This window comes from Micrasema longulum, unplaced genomic scaffold (assembly GCF_059751315.1).
Source record: "Micrasema longulum isolate JH-2025_06_02 unplaced genomic scaffold, ASM5975131v1 h1tg000453l, whole genome shotgun sequence".
Taxonomy (NCBI): Eukaryota; Metazoa; Arthropoda; class Insecta; order Trichoptera; family Brachycentridae; genus Micrasema; species Micrasema longulum.
Genome location: NW_028277652.1, coordinates 438,548 through 455,748, shown reverse-complemented (window position 1 = coordinate 455,748; position 17,201 = coordinate 438,548). Strand labels below are relative to the sequence as shown.

The window sequence follows — 17,201 nt, the reverse complement described above, 5'->3', positions numbered from 1 at the left end:
TTCACCGTTCAAATATGTGATTTTTATATTTCCAAGGCTTCGGTGGAAAATTTTAAAATTTCAAAACTAAAATAGAAACCTAGTAATGATAATACTTTACGAAAAATGAAATCCCTTTTTCTTGCATAAGTTTGATAGACTTTAAACAATAGAAATAATTTAAAAATCATTGAACTCCCTCCGAAAACAGAAGTTTTGCTTTAGAAGGTCCATTATATTTTTATTAATTATGAAATTCTATTTCCAGGTACCTCTACTCAGAACAATCAGACAGTTAACGAAAATCTTGAATTGAATTACTTTGTTGTAATTGACATAAATTTACTGTTCAATTAATAAATAAATATTTATACGCGATTAATTCTTTACATCTATGATCAACCTTAATTTATTAATATTTGTAAACAATATATTTATTTGTCTTAATATCCTCCTGAAGCACCACATTTCAAAGGCTTCGATCTTTTTTGAAGTGTTTTGGGTGAGTGTCCACATTTCATTTCAAAGTACTCAGAAAACGGAACATCTTACAATATTCGGAGTTCTAAATTAAAGTCTCTACTGCAAAGAAGGTCCTGCATCCTGAAAAAGCAGTCTCGCGCCATCTCTATTCTGACTTTGATCATTTGTGAGGGATTCCATCCTTATAATATAAATATGTTCAAACTAAGCTTTGTCCGTAAATTTATTAAAATAACTCCATACTACATACTACATTTAATTTGCCAGTACCTAGGATTAACTCAAGGAAAAACGACTCTTTCTTTGGAGCATGTCATTATTATGATTCTGTTCTCTCCGGTCACGATATTTTTCATATCTCTTATATGAAATATATAAGATTCCTTTTAGACAGTACACCCGTTTAGTAATACGATGTCAGTAATTATGTATGTACTCGTATGTTCATTATTATATTTTGTACCTTTTACATTATTTTTATATAATTTTTTTCTTTTCCTATTCTTAGAATTAAAATTTATCGTGTTTCTATTTACTTTATTTTTATTACTGTATATAAATCAATGTATTTTTATTTTATTTGCAACTTCTAAGTGCCTAATATTTCTCAATGGTTAAATAGCTTTTACTTTGATACCGATATTGTACTTAATCAATAGCTTACACCACTGTGGAAAATTTACATTGACTTTTTTTACAATTTTCGTTTGTATACATTCTTATTTTCTTCATACAATATATGTAAAAACTGTCGTTTTTCCCAAATAAAAATAAATTTAAAAATTTAAAAAAATAATAATAACGAATAAATAAATAAATGAATACATGAATAAATGAATAAATAAAAAAATTAATAAATGGATCAATAAATAAATAAATGAATAAATATATAAATGAATAAATGAATAAATGAATAAATGAATAAATGAATAAATGAATAAATGAATAAATGAATAAATGAATAAATGAATAAATGAATAAATGAATAAATGAATAAATGAATAAATGAATAAATGAATAAATGAATAAATGAATAAATGAATAAATGAATAAATGAATAAATGAATAAATGAATAAATGAATAAATGAATAAATGAATAAATGAATAAATGAATAAATGAATAAATGAATAAATGAATAAATGAATAAATGAATAAATGAATAAATGAATTGATAAATAAATGAATAAAGGAATAAATGAATTAATAAATAAATGCATAAATGATAAAATAATTAATAAATAAATATTAAAAATATATTAATAAATAAGTAAATAAAATGAATAAAAATTACAAAGTGCATCTGTCTTCACTCACCACACTTGCCGACGTATTTGACCGTGATGTTGGCCTTCGCGTCGCACGCTGCCTTCCTCATCTCGCAGTGGTCCCGGTAGTCCTGGCCGTCGGAGGCGCAGACGGGCCTGCTGCCCACGTGGTCGCCGTACCTGGGGCACGCCTCGGGGCACGCGCACGCCGCGCTGCGCCCGTCCGCGGTCGGCTGGCAGCGCGCGCCGAACTCGCAGCGCACGTCGCGACACGGGTCGTTTATCTCTGCAACAAAGGGATGAAAAATTACTGCGAGAAAGTTAATATTTAAACCAAAATTCGGTGCATAAAAAATTACAGCCCAAATATATATTTTAAAATTTTTATAAAAAATAAAAACTTGTGTTTTTTTATTTACTCAAATATTTGTGTTCAAACACTATTTCCTAAAAGTCGTAAATAACTTGTGCTGGAAAAATGGAAATCGAGTTATTGTAGAGTGGGATTTAAACCTGGGACCTTTGGTTCATTGGTCCACAATACTGCCACGGAACCACAACCCGGTTCACATAATGTACATAATAATTTTTCTAAATAAATATTCCTAATGAACTGAAAACTATTAAAAATAATATATCGAAAAATAAACTTCAAGTAAATCTACAGAGATTTTTTGAACACGTGTTTAAAACTACATGAAATTTTAATTCGTATGAATGTATTATTATTTTGTGTTTTTTCTTTAAAATCCTGTTTTTTTTCTCATGTACTCGTATTTAAAATTATAAAAAACTATTATAAATAAACAACTACAACAGCGTAGGTCACTCTCCAAGCACAAGAGTTATAACACAGTGATAACATTTACTAGATGTGTAAAAGTAGATATGTCTGGAATTTTTTTTAAACATGTACCTTTTATGAAATTTATAAATAAAAAAATAAAAAAAATAATAATAAAAGACGCAAAAAAAACATTTATGTAATACTAGTTTGCCTTCGTTTATAAGTGAAGTAAAAAACAAAAGTTATCAAAACGAAAATAACACCTAATATGTGAACATTTCACCCATCCGATGAATATCCGATGATTAGATCATTAAAACATCTTTTTTTTTTTCATACTTTTTTTTGCACACCGGCAGTCCAGGAAGTCTAATGACAGTGGTGAAAATTACAGCACAGAACTTCTAGGCTTGAAAAATACCACTGTTTTTGTAAACAAATCTAACGTATTTTAATAATGTGTATTTAGTTATACCCAATTTCAATTGAATTAAAAAATACTAAATGTCGTTAAATATTTGTATATAACCACTTACCGACTTTTCATGGTTTCCGGTTACGAGACGTACCCGTCTCTTCGTCAAGACACTAATTAAACCAACATGTAAACCAACATGCAAAACCCACTTCACACCTTTACCATAGTTGTTTCACAAAAATATTAAACCAGCACGACATGCATTTTAATAAGCAAATGCACTGATTAGGACAAACATACACTTATTAAATTATGAAAGTATTCTATGTTGTTTAAAAAATAGTTGAAAAAATGTAGAAGGGGTGGAAGGAAGGGGTGAGCTTTATAAGTTTTATAGGGTGACCATTACAGTGAAACATCGTATATTGAAAGATTGTTTGATTATTGATCAAAGAAACATCATTTTTTAAAGCTTTCCCAATGTGAAAAATTTCCATATTATTAACTTTTAATCCTATGTTATTTGTATGTAAGTCCTGTATTTTTATTAAAGTCGTGATTTAAATTGATTAGGTGATTTGCGAATTCAGCGTGTTGGTTTAATTGGTGTCCTGACGAAGAGACGGGTACGTATCGAAACCGGTAGACTTAGAAAAGTCAGTAAGTGGTTATATACAAATCTTCAACAACATTTAGTAAAATGTTTGACCACAAAGTTAATTCATTAAATATCAATAATATTTAAGAAATGTTTTTGGTTATACACATGACACATAATAAAAAAAAAATATCTCCCAAAAATACCACTTTTTTAATTAAAATTATACCTGAATTTTAACAAACATTAAAAAACATCCTTTAACGCTTCATCTGAAAATGCATAGTTTAAAAATGATTTTTTTCTCTTTCTGATGCGTCTTTATTTGTACTAATTAAAAAAGACAAATATTCGTTGGCGCGAGGTGCCAAAGCCCATTGAATTCCCAAATATTAAGATTCACTCAACAGAAGTCGGTTAACCAAAGTGCCTACTGCAGTGCGGCAAAAATATTCTCGAAAAAACAGTATTTTGCATATTTCCAACTTCACATTAAAGTAAAAATAAATTTAGGATGGGATAATAACGATATTCTAAAGATATTTTTCATAACATCCAAAGTAATTTTTACATAGAGATCCAACGTACGTAACGTAAGAAACCCATTACCCATTTAGGAAATAAAAATAATGTATGTTTTCGAATTTTCTCATGATCTATTTAAACCCAAAGATGATAGATAAATGAATATAAATTCGGAAAACGTTTTGCGAAATATTCAGGAGTGAAAATTTGTTATCAGTAAATGGAAAAAACGATAGATTACAATAGAAAAGGAGAACATTTTCGAGAAGGGAATATAAAGCGAGATCTTGTATTTTGTGATATTCATAATCCTCTCTATATTTCAGTATCAATTTTTATTTAATTCTTTCATACTTTCAAGTAAAAAGTAGATTAAATTCTCGTAGTTGAAAATATTTTTTTAAATATGTTTTGTGTATTTCATTTTATACTTACAATACCAAAAATGTTAGAAACGTGGAAAACTTAAAAAGCACCTACGGAAATTTAGGGGTTTACATGACATTTGACAATGTTTAAACTCTTTAACTTCACAAAAATCAATAGATTCAAAATAATTTCTGAAATATGAATACTCCAACATGGGCGAAATTTTAAATGTAACACAACGTGTTTACAATCAAAACCAGAAAGTGAAAGATCATAAGCCCTGGATACACCTTGGTTTCCATATTTCATTTATCAAAGAGTTGATTTTGGCAATTAGACTTTTCAACTATTTTTCTTTATTTTGGAAGGGATACAAGTAAATTTTCTAAAAGAAAATAACTCAATTACACGTCTACAACAACAATGATATGAACTTTGTACCTTAGAACTAACAAAGTTTAATAACATACCATACTTTAGTTGTTCACAACATAAAGAAAAACCCTATATAAGTTTACACCATACAAAAAGTACGTGCCTTTATAAAGTAGAAGCCTCATTAACTAGTCTCTCAATACTGTCTACGAATTTCCTCCCAAAGCTCTTTCAATAAATGTGCTAGTGTTAAAAACAAGAACGGAATGAAATTTGTGGTTACTATTTGTAAAGACATTAAGGTTAACCCCGTGCTTAAGTGTTCTATATTGTTATTTAGTGAAAACCTGTCTCTTCTAGAATTTACTTAACTCCAATAAATTAATGTTGAAATTCAATTGGAGACAGACAAATAAATCGTAATCTACTTTTGTAATGATTTGTGAAACCGTGAAGCGTTTTGAATTAACTTTAAGGTGAGGTTAAAGTTAAATGTTATTCCACAAAATAAATGCTGAGACAATAAATTATGTATTTTTTGAGTTATATATCTATCTTGATAACATAATATTTTTATTCAAATCAAGTATTCTGCAATATTTCAACAATCAACATTAATTCATCAATTGAATCAAGATCAAAAAAGGTACCAGACAGAGTTACACAATATCTCCAAAACTTTTTACATCAGACTTAGAAGACAGTTAATTGGAATAATGAAGCCATAAAAATAGATGGTAAGTATTTGAATCAGTTCCGTTTTGCAGACGCTTTAGTGATATAAAGAGGTAAATGAACTTGAAACTATGGTAAAATAACTATAGTAAGCCTTTAGAAAGATTGGTCTTAAAATAAATAAAGAAAAAACCAAGATTTTCATTAAAACGCCTTGCAACATATGTACTGGAAATAAAACTATTGATGCTGTCAACGAGTACATTAACCTTGAGCTCAAAATCAAATAAGGAAAATAAAATCAAACTGTGGAACTTCCTGAAATCGGGGCTGCTTTTGAAAAGCCGAAACACCTTTTCACTGAAAACATAAGGCCATGAAACCATGTCACTCACTGCTAGAAGTGTCCACAAAATTAAGTGCACTTGCCAGTCTATGGAAAGAAAGAGACTGAATAAGGATTGAAGAGATAAGATGCCGTACAAAGGTGACCAATATTGCAAAAATAGTGGGAAGACAAAAATGCCAGTAGGTGGGTCATACAGCGAGACAAGAAGTTTGTAGGTGAACCCCCAGAATACTTAATTAAATACCATGTGAAAACAAAAGAAAAGAAGGAAGACCACGGAGGAGATGGCTGACGACATCGAAGAAATTGTAGGACGTAGGTAGAAACAGAGTCCCCAGGAAAAAAAAACATGGACAATTTTGGAAGAGGCATGCATCCAGCAGTGAAGAAAAACAGTCTGATAAGGTGAAGTAATATTGTAATAATTGAAATTTTGTTTATCTTAACTCATTGGGGGTTTGGAACATGTTGGGTTTTAATCCAACGATGTGAAGAAAATGTCATCAAGATGATATTAGGTTTTAAACCAAATTTACGCACGTGGTTAATGAAGCATGACAACGTATTAGGGAATATCTCAGTCCACATGAAAGGGCTTAGGTAACGGAGTTCTCCCTAGATATCTTAAACTACAAGGTAAAAATAGGTAACGAATATCGCGTACCCAAATTGATCAGAACGGTACTTGAGAGCATTTTTAAATATCACTATCGCGATGCAAAATGTTATAAAATACGTGATTAGACATAGCAATGTAAAATGTAAAAATAATCATTTAACGTCGGACGGACGGATTAATGGTGGCTAACTCAAAAAAAATATTTTAACATTTTTACCGGGGAGCAGTTTCACACACTCCCACAATTAATAAACTAACGTAAATTTGCATAAACAAAGGCACTACAAAAAAGAAATAGTAGTTTTCAATGTTTTTTTTTTTTCATCAAAACTCTTCATTGCTCACTAGTTCAACCCCATCTAAAATACGCTTCTCCTATGTTGTCTCCATTCTACGGGACTCATATTGACCATATCGAGTCTGTCCAACACCGTTTTCTAAGAAAAGTGGCATGGTTGTTCGGATTACAAAGGTGTAATTATTCCTATTTTGAAATAGAGCAATCTCTTAATCTGTCTTCATTGGAGAGACGTGGAACTGTGATGGACCTTATATGCATTTTCAAAATACTTAATGCTTTAAATGATGTCCCATCTCTGTTGCAATCATTTTTTTTTTCATGTTCCCCACCGTGTCACCAGAAGTCAAAATCTGCTATTTATAAAATATTCTAAGAGCAACTAGTTTTTATGCCTCAATGTCCAGAATGTGTAGATTAGTCAATTCATCACACCACTTGGAACTCTTTGGGATAGATCTTCCGGCTTTTTGTAGATCTCTTCGCGACTAAACAGTGTGGGATGAAATTGGGTTAACATGGTTTAGCTCTAAGTCTTAGGTCTTTCGTTTTTATGAATTATTGTTTTGCCCTTGTTTGTCTTTGCTAAATACTTTTATGTTCTTTTTGTTCAATTTCTTGCATTTATGTTTCTTCATGTAACTGTTGTAATTGGCTTAGGCCGTATATATAATAAATAAATAAATGGCACTGGCATATTATGCCCCTAATATTTCTTTAATTTAAATTTCAAACAATAGCATGAAATTGACATTTTCGCTTTGAAAGGCACATAAAATATGTTTGAGAATAGTAATGCCATTAATTGTGCGGATAGGAAATATTATAAAATCATTTTTTTCTGCATTTACTTCGTAACACTTCATAATAAATTAATATAAAATTAAAACTTTGTTATTATTGTTACACGGTTTTATTATTTTACTGGAACACTGCTTTAGTTTATATATTATATAATTTGTATAATTCAAATAATTTATATAGTATATATAATATAATTTATATAGTTTTAACGAAGATTTTTTACTAAAAAAATAATTTTAAAATAATTAATACTACAAATGCATAACCTGTTTATAGATAAACTATCATAAACTAATTGTTTTAAGGTTAAATGGGTTTACTCAACAATATGGGTTGTATTAAAAAATATATTTGATTATTGAAAAATATTTACGAGTACATGAAAATAACATTTTTATATGTATAAACTTATATGTATTTATTTGATATGTAATATATTTTCTTTACTAACTTTGTGAAAATCTGTTATTAGTTCTGAGTTTATACACAATATCTGTTTGTTTTCTTTAAATGTGTATGTAAAACTGTTGATTTTCCAAATAAAATAAAATATTATGACTATTGGTACTGAGATAATTTTAACTCACCTAATGAAAAGCAAATTTTATACAAATTTTTCAGAGATTAATAACTATAGTGAAAGAGCATAACTGACTGTAATTTTTATTGATTGTATGCATTGAAACAATTTAATATTTTAAGAAATCCTTTTACTTGAAATTATTTTATACAAAACATCAAATTGAGGCAATAGAAACTTACCATTCGGGAAAACATAGCAGCCCTCGGAAGGTTCGGGAAAATAAAATGAAATCACAAAGTACAATAAAATCTGTAGCGCACTCATTTTACTGCTTCCCATAAACTTTCTTTGTTTTCACTTGGTTTTCACTTAAGATACAAAATCTTCATCATCTAAAAATAAAATTATGTTTTTATTACGTAAGTGGTAAGTAGACAGAACGTTCCTATATTGATTTATTATTTATGTTAAACATTTTTGTTTTTTTTTTAATCTCTCATTGACTACATTTTTGTTATTTTCCTAAGAAAACCTTACACCTAAGTTAACCTTTTCTTTTATTTCTTTCTTACTTTATTTACATTTTTTATTTCTTAATTTTAATAGGTAATTTTAATTTTCTTTTTATTTTTTTTTTCTGTAGATATGAATTAAAATTCTCGATTTACTTTGTTTAATTATTTTGTATCTTGTTTTGATTACATTTATGCGCACACACTATTTATGTATGTGTTTATTTTTTTTTCTTATAAATATAATTTATTCAAGTAAATTACTATTCTTTAATTTTAATTGTATTATTTTACTCTATTTTCTTACTTTAAAAAAATATATATTTCTTAAAACATTTTTTTATATTTATTATTTTATAGGTATACAGTATTGTGTGTGTACTCTTTTTATTTATTTATTAATTAAAACTAATGTCTGAGCACCCGAAGACAAACTATTATTGAATAGTTTATCGGGACAAAAAAAGAACAAAAACGGAATCGCTGATGGAACAGTACCATGAAAGACTGGCGCCGGCGCCGTGGCGCAATTGGTAAGACGACCATTTGCGAAAAAAACCCAAGAAAGATTTTTCCTTAATTTGTCCGGATGTTGCGGTGTATTTTTTATAACTTTCTTTCATATCCTCTCTTTTCCGTCTACTGACAGGCTTTTTTTTATTTCTTTTGAAGAAATGCAAGGCTCGGAAGATTGGTAAATACTCCTAAGTGTTTTAAAATATCTGATGAAAATAACTTTTAAGAGGCAGTACAAATATCGAACGATAAAAAAAATTTATACCGATTTCGTGATTTTTTCATCAAACCACGTCGATATAAACAAGCGTGTTTATAATATGTGCCATTAAAATGATTAACTAAATTATAATATTTGTAGTTAAATAAAGCGGTCAGTATTTGTCATATTATTATATTCCTTTATAGCACTGCGTTGGTAGACCGAAACCGCAGCGTATCTTGATACTTTTTTGTTATTTGAAGGCAAGATGATCTTTTTAATGTTTCGAATGCCCGTACAGGGACTATAAAATATTCTAGAAAAAAAAGAAACGTCAAATGTGTTCAATCAAACCCGAGATCTCTCGCATAGTAGGTAAACGCGTTAGCCAATTTACTGCGAGACTGACCGTTGTAAAAATTTCGAAAAAACATTGTAAGAAATGTTATTTTCATGAAAAGAGAGTGCCTTACTATTATTGTAATATTGACAAAATAAAACTGAACAACAAGCTAAAGGTCTTGTCTTAATGAATATCATATCGTTTGGCAATTTTGTGATCACGGAGTCGGAAAATAAAGTCTGGTTTGAGCCAGCTCAAGATTGGATCGGAGGGGACGCTGGTCATCCGGAAAACCAGATTATCCCACCAAAAAGGTACGAGGACCCTTACTTAAGGTACAGCAGGTCGCGTGGTCACTACCTGAATGCACTCAAACAAGAGCCATTCAAAAGTTTGAGACCTTTTTACTTGTACAAATATGAACTGTTCCCGCGGGTAATCATATCTGAGAGGAGTTGTTATTTTTACAGAAAAATCATCTCTCGCTGTTTTGTTAAGGGTAGTTGAAAATTAATATGTCTTGAAAGCATATAAAGTTTAAAATTAGATATTAACCCTTTGTTCTTGTGAATTTAAAATTGAAACGCGTACATTTTACAGATGGAGATAAAATCTGAGCCCAATTGAAAACGACCAGAAAAACTAATATTAAAATGTAATTAAAGTTTCAATATATTTTTAATCTTAAGCCTTTTCCTACCGGCACTCAGTGTTACAAAGGGCACAGCACTGGTGCTCCAATTGAAGAGTATCTGAGTTAGATTCAGCTAAAAAAAATACCAAATCAGACATCTGTTGATTAGTGCCGGAATTCTAAAAAAATAATTTTAAGAGTTGTTATGAATTCACCGACTTTTTATGTCTACCTGTTTCGAGACACACTCGTTTCTTCGTCAGGACACTTACTACACCAACATTGAAATCCTAAAGTACATTTGCACCTTTACCATCACCGTAGTGTACATAATATCAACCAAAAATGCATACATTAGGTGCAGAGTTAAAAGAGATTGCAAACAATACCGTGTCCAAACATGCACTTTTTTTTCAATAAAAATTATCCTTATAGTATGTTATCAAGACGCATTTTGTATTTTTTTTTCTAACGACCTATTGAAATCATTGTATAAACTCAACAGTATGTTTTGTTTGTATAAGAGAATGAAATAAAATCAAATTATCTAGTTTAATTTTTTATTCGATATACCATGTTCAATAACTCATCCGCCATCTAAAAATACTATGCGTAAGTAAAATATTGAATGGTTTTCTATGATTTGAGAAGTGCTTTAAAAAAAACAATTTACACTCAGAAATTGAAATATCTCTTCATTGTACAAATTTAAGTAAGATCTTAACAAAAGGAACTTATAAGCAGATAACGCTACGTAAGATAATCACATAAAATATACTGAACAAATCAAATAATATGCAAAGCAGTCTTCTTCAGGCACAAACCATCTTTCATCTACTCTTATCATAATCTACAAAGCATTTCTCAGATATATTAACTTTCTTTATTCTGTTCGTCCTTTAGAAGGCAGTTGAAGAATGGAGCATTTATTTTTTCAAGATAACAATATAAATACGTCGTATTTCCAAACTTTCGGTAATTTCAAATTAATGTTGGGTATACTTTTTAGGAAGAAAACACGATATTTTATACATATTATAAGGCTGATCCTACAAATGAGAAAGTAAAAACAAATTATGAATGGGTTTCCCTGTAGTGAAATGAGAGAAGTGTAGTGGTCAGTGCCTTTGTCTACCACGCAAGAGGTCTAGAGTTCTGCTTCTGACGTGATTGACCTAAAATATTTGTTTAAAAATGGATTTTAACACTAGAATATTTCATAGTCCCTCGACTGGCACCTGAAGTGAAAGACTGATCTTCTTACCTTTATGCAACAAAAATGATCGACATACTCTACGATTGGTGTACTAATGCAGTGCCCTATGCACCATGATGTGCAGAAAGGGAATTATGATGAAGATCGTATAAATATAAATGTGGTTTCAATTCCGAATAGTAATTTACCACCGACATCGGATTAAATCATTAACATTATTTTTCAACTGGATTGTTTAATGATAAAGATTTTTTTTAATATTTAAAGAATTAATTTTTTATTTAAACATTTTATTAGATGCTAGTAAATAATTTTATATAACCGCTTACCGACTTTTCTATATCCATGTTTGTTTTGAAACAAATAGTACTTCTAGAAACCGGTAAACCAATGTTTTTTTTTATTATGCCGTGTTTTGTTTGTCCTTCATGCTCAATTCAATAAAGAAAATTGCCATTTGACAATAAGCCCGCAAATCGACAAATATAAAAAGAAGGGTACAGAATATAAATTATGAATTTCAATAAACAAAGTCTTAAGATATAATGTGGAGGTAAGGATATAAGGCCTTAAGATATTGTTTATTTCTTTTACGTTATGGGAAACGTTAATGTAAATATTTGTATTTGATTAATGTTAAAAAATGTGTACAGTTGTAATATTGTATTCTTATTAGTTATTTATAAAAAATAAAAATGGTTTTCAAGGTTTTAAATCTCTTGGACATTAAAATATACTTATAATATATGAAGGAACATGCTTAATGTAATTAGTCTATACCGTTTTATATAACATATAATTTTATTTATTTAAAATTTTAAATTCGGAGCTCGATTGTTGTGAACTCCTGAATCTCATTAACTTCAAAATACCTAATCGAGTCACTAGAAGTACGGAGTTGTTTGCAACTACGAGTACATACGTGGGTACTAACTATGCACGACACTCTCCGATTCCGCGTTTACATTCCTTAGCCAACAAATTTACTTGTGAAATAGACATTTTTAATACGACAATTATTAATTTTAAAACGTTCTTAAATGCACTGTTTGAAGCAAATTATTAATGTCGTAATAAAACTTTCTTTTTCATACAATTCTTTCTCTGTTTTTGATGTGTATTATTATTATCTTATCTCTTTCTGATATTAATTTATCAAATATTTTTGTGTACCGTATATTATATTATTTTCACACATATACTTACTGTTAACTAATTTTCATTATTTGTTTTTAAGATTAATTTGTTAATAACATTTTTTTTATACGTATATATGTGTATATATGTGTGTATATATATATTTAGAATTCTTAACAAGTTATTTACAATTTGTTTTTTAATTTTAACATTGTTCTTATATTCATATTTTTTAATCTTTTTTTTTTTTTTAATGCAAAGTTTCGCTTTTTATTTTGCATTGCAGTTTGCTTTTTATTGTTTCTACATGTATATAAAATCTTTTTTTATTTCTTTTAATGTGTTGTGTATTTATAAAATTATTACTTTCTTTGTTTGTAGTTACCTGTATATTTATTTTTATACTTATAAGTATATGAAAATGTATTTATTTTTTTTGTTTGAATTCTTTACAAGTTACTTACAATTTGCTTTTTAATTCAATTACTTTTATTATATCCTTAAAAATTATTTTTTTCTTTTTACTATGTAAAGTTTCACTTTTTATTTTGCATGGCAGTATGCTTCTTATTGTTTCTAAATGTATTGTTTATCTTTTAAATTTTTACGCACTATGTTTGTACTTAACTGTATATTTTTTGTAAATGCCCCTTGGGCGTATTGTAAAATTAAATAAAAAAAAATTAAAAAAAAATAAATAATGGTTTTTATCAATACTAAATTATCTATTGAGTTTTTCTACTGACATTTCTTGGTGGAACTGCATTTTAATTATAATAATAAAAATACTCAATAGTTTTATTATTATAACTAAATTATCTCTATATTCCTACTATTCAACTCACATTCATTCGTTGCTGGAGTTTTTATTAAGAACTTTTTTGTTTACATATATTACATGCTAGTACCTTTATAACAATTTATTTTTATTTTTATTTTATTTTAATATGTTCCTTTCCAATAAAGAGAGAAGCTCTTGTGCTTAAAGAGGGACTTACACTTATTATATATACTCATATATCATATAGCATGTAGGTAAAGAGGTAGGTAAAGAAGTCACTGAAATTGAGAAAATGACTTATGTATGCAATCCTACTTTAAAAGGTCTAGGAAAGGTTGCGTGAAGAGATAAAAATTCCGAAAAATGTATTCAATTTAATATTCAATAATAAAATTGGTTTAGGTCATATAATTATTAGATACTATTAGGTAAAAAAAGGAGACTAAACTTGTGAAAAAACTGCTTTTTACAACATAAAAGTAACAAAAATGAGAAGAAACACAATATCACTTGTACCGCTCCACAAATTTTATTCTTAAGGTACGCATTGTAAGTTTATTTTAAGGAAGCACCCGAAATTGCATGTTTCAGCAGTAAGAAACTTTAAATGACTCCCCTGCACAATTAGCTAATAGTGACATGTACCTCTTTACCCTTATGATACATATATTATGACAATTATTTATGATTATATTTCTTGTATTGAGCACCCTGAAGTTGCGTCTATGTTCGGATCAAATCAGCTGTCAAAAAATAAGCGCGCAACGCAACTGGGGTTTCTTTCTGCGATTTCTCTTTTCAGTTTGATGTTTCTTGATTTCAATACTTCTTATTGGCTACCACAAAATAAGACACTATTTCATGTTATATTTATTATCATTCTAATAAAGTTAATAGTTTAATGTATTGGGTTACGTTATGATAAAACATCATGAATTAATAACTTACAAAAGCCTTTTTATTTAAGAAAAAAACAACAGTCCACACTTTACTAAAAATCTTAAAAATTATAGCATTAATTTCATTTTTTAAAAACAAAAATGTTTATAATGTAAACTGCCGTCAGATGCCATTATTAGTTTCAAACGCGTAAAAATTGAAAACTATCCTTTATATACTGTACCCTTTAAATAAAAAATATTAAAGAAATAAATAACATGATCCACGTTTTCTAACTACACGTTGATAACATCATTTTAATATATATGTTAGTGTTTTTTTCATTTGTAAATACTTCATTTGGGTTTAGTTATTAGCAACCTCTTTGATTTTATTGAGAGCTTTTAAAATGATATTTCAATTTAATTATGAATGTAAAATCATGGAACATCGCCAATAAGATTTTTATTTAATTTACGTGAAGACTTTATATACGAGGATGTAATATTTTACCGCGGAGCCACTGTTGAAAGCGGTATTTTTCGTTACCAAAGAGCGGGGAAAATAATGAGACTTGTCAATTTTCTATTATGAAGAAGTGGAACGTGCGTGTATTGAAATTGGATAGATCTCTATTGGTGAAGAATGAGGGATATATGTTATAAAATTAAATGGGAGAATTATTCAAAAACAACGAACCGATCTACGTCAAGCTCGTTCGTTCCGTATATTTTTACTTAAAGGGAAAATAATGACTTCGAATCAAAATTAATGGATACTTAATGTGACTTTGTCTGTTTGGCTTGGAGAAATGTTTTCTAGAACACCGGGCGCATTGTTCGGAATAAACGGTGTCGTTTTTCAACTGAAAATATAAAACAATATATAATGGGTTGTTGAACTGGAAAATCATTCAAACAAAATATTCCGATCTACATGAAAACAACATTTTACTACAATTTCACTCATAGAAAATGGCAATCTAGTTAGGGCAGATTGTGGTTCGAAGCTTGGACTTCTGAATCGCGAACCCGCAACACTAGCCACGGACCACAGCCCGATTCAAGTATTATTTATTAGAATATTGAGTACAATTTATTTTTGGTTCAGTAATTTTAACCATCATCATCCCCCCTTTTCTTTACCTAGTGGTGTTAAGGGCACTGTACTAGTAAACCAAATGCGGGTTAGTTTGATAACCAGTAACATGAAGGCAAGGTGACCCGTATTCGGCTTCAGAATTATCGGTCTGAGAATAATGAAATATTGCAGTTCAAAAAACCTTTGAAATAAATATTTCCCACCCACCATGCCAGGAATTACATCCAGGATCTAAAGAACGGTAGCAAACGCGTCAACTATTAAACTACGATGCGTTATTATCTCGAGTCAATTAACTTATTCAGGATTTTTACACAAGATCATCGAGTCGAAAACACTCTTCTAAAAAGAAAACTTTTCATCCACCTGGGTGCAGAATGATATTAATTAACGATCTTGTTATTATGTGAACCTTACGTTAAAGTTACGCCTAGGTATAGTGGTAGAATCCGTATGGGAATACCCATCCTTATTTTACCACTATGCCTAGAGGTAACTTTAAACCAGGTTTATAAGTAATGCCCAATGTTTATAAATTACCCCCTGCTTTTTAGAGTAGTTAACACGTATAGGTTGAATACGAGTACATTAGATCTCTCGTTTGATTAATACAAAATACCTGAGAAAAATGACGTACAGTATTGAGAGATTTGAGGGTTGTTTTCATAGTAGGTACCCCTACTAAATAATATTGTATTTACGTTAATTGGTGTAAAAATAGTACTTAGTAGAAAACGGAATTTATCTATTTATTTACGTTTCCAAAACCCTTATACATAAATATAATAACACCATGCAAGTTATTAGTGAATTCAATGAATAATTAGTACTATGATGATGACTGTAAAACAAAAAAGTATTCTTGTTGGTCTATGTAGAATACGAAAGTTCATTAAATTTAACAGTTCTGGACAATCTATTTTATTATTTAATAATTTATAAATAAACAAAAGGTCATTTATTGTCTTCCTATTTGACAATAAAGGTAAATTTAAATTAGTCATCAGGGATTTATTATTTATTTCTAAAACAGGTAGACCTAATTGAAATTGAATGTATCTCTAAAATGTTATATGTATTCTTTCCAGATAATATGAGTTGCAGTAATAAACGGGACTCCAAACTGCAGATGCATACTCTAGCTGTGATCTTTTATTAGAACAAAACAAAATAACGATTGTTTCAACATTTTGAATATACTGAGTGATACGTATAACAAAACCTAATATTTGCATAGCCTTATTGGAGATAATTCCATAGTGATGTGAGAAAGTTAACTTAGTATAAAAAGTAACACCTTGGTCTTAAATAGAATTGACTTGTTCAGTGACGACATTATTAATAAAAATATTTTGACACAACGAGTTTCCGGGATCGATAAAAGGAGATATGGTAGCATTTTTTAACATTTAAAAACAGTTAATTGAGTTCGCACTATTCAGTTAGCTTGTCTGTATTTTTTTGCAGCATGTTAACATCGTTTAAGTCTTTGATAATTCCAAAAAAGTTTTAAGTCAGCAGCATAAAGGACATAATTGACATCATGAAAAAAGGATAAAAATCATTTATGTACAGTCCAAAAAAAAGTGGCTCTAAGTGAGATTTTTGTGGTACACCCGATGTTACAGTACATTTGCTAAGAATCATTAGAAAATATCGCCTAAAATGAATTTTAAAACATTTTTTTAAAAATTATTCAAGATCCTATTATTATGAGACTTAATTGAACGTAGTTATGCAGAAAGCAGCCAGCCATTGAAAAGTGAAACTTTGATAATAGCATTTTTGTGAAAGGCCTGAATAATCAAGTC

The 17,201-nt window shown here is 29.1% G+C and overlaps 1 protein-coding gene across 1 annotated transcript in view; it reads right to left on the bottom strand.

The window, feature by feature from the left end:
• The window catches only part of LOC148281483 (agrin-like), a 198,568-nt gene that overhangs the window by 78,789 nt on the left and 102,578 nt on the right, over window positions 1-17,201 (bottom strand). Inside the window, exon 3 of the mRNA XM_088226646.1 lies at window positions 1,779-2,015. Coding sequence (XP_088082772.1) covers window positions 1,779-2,015 — 237 coding nt within the window. The remainder of the gene's footprint in view (window positions 1-1,778; window positions 2,016-17,201) is intronic.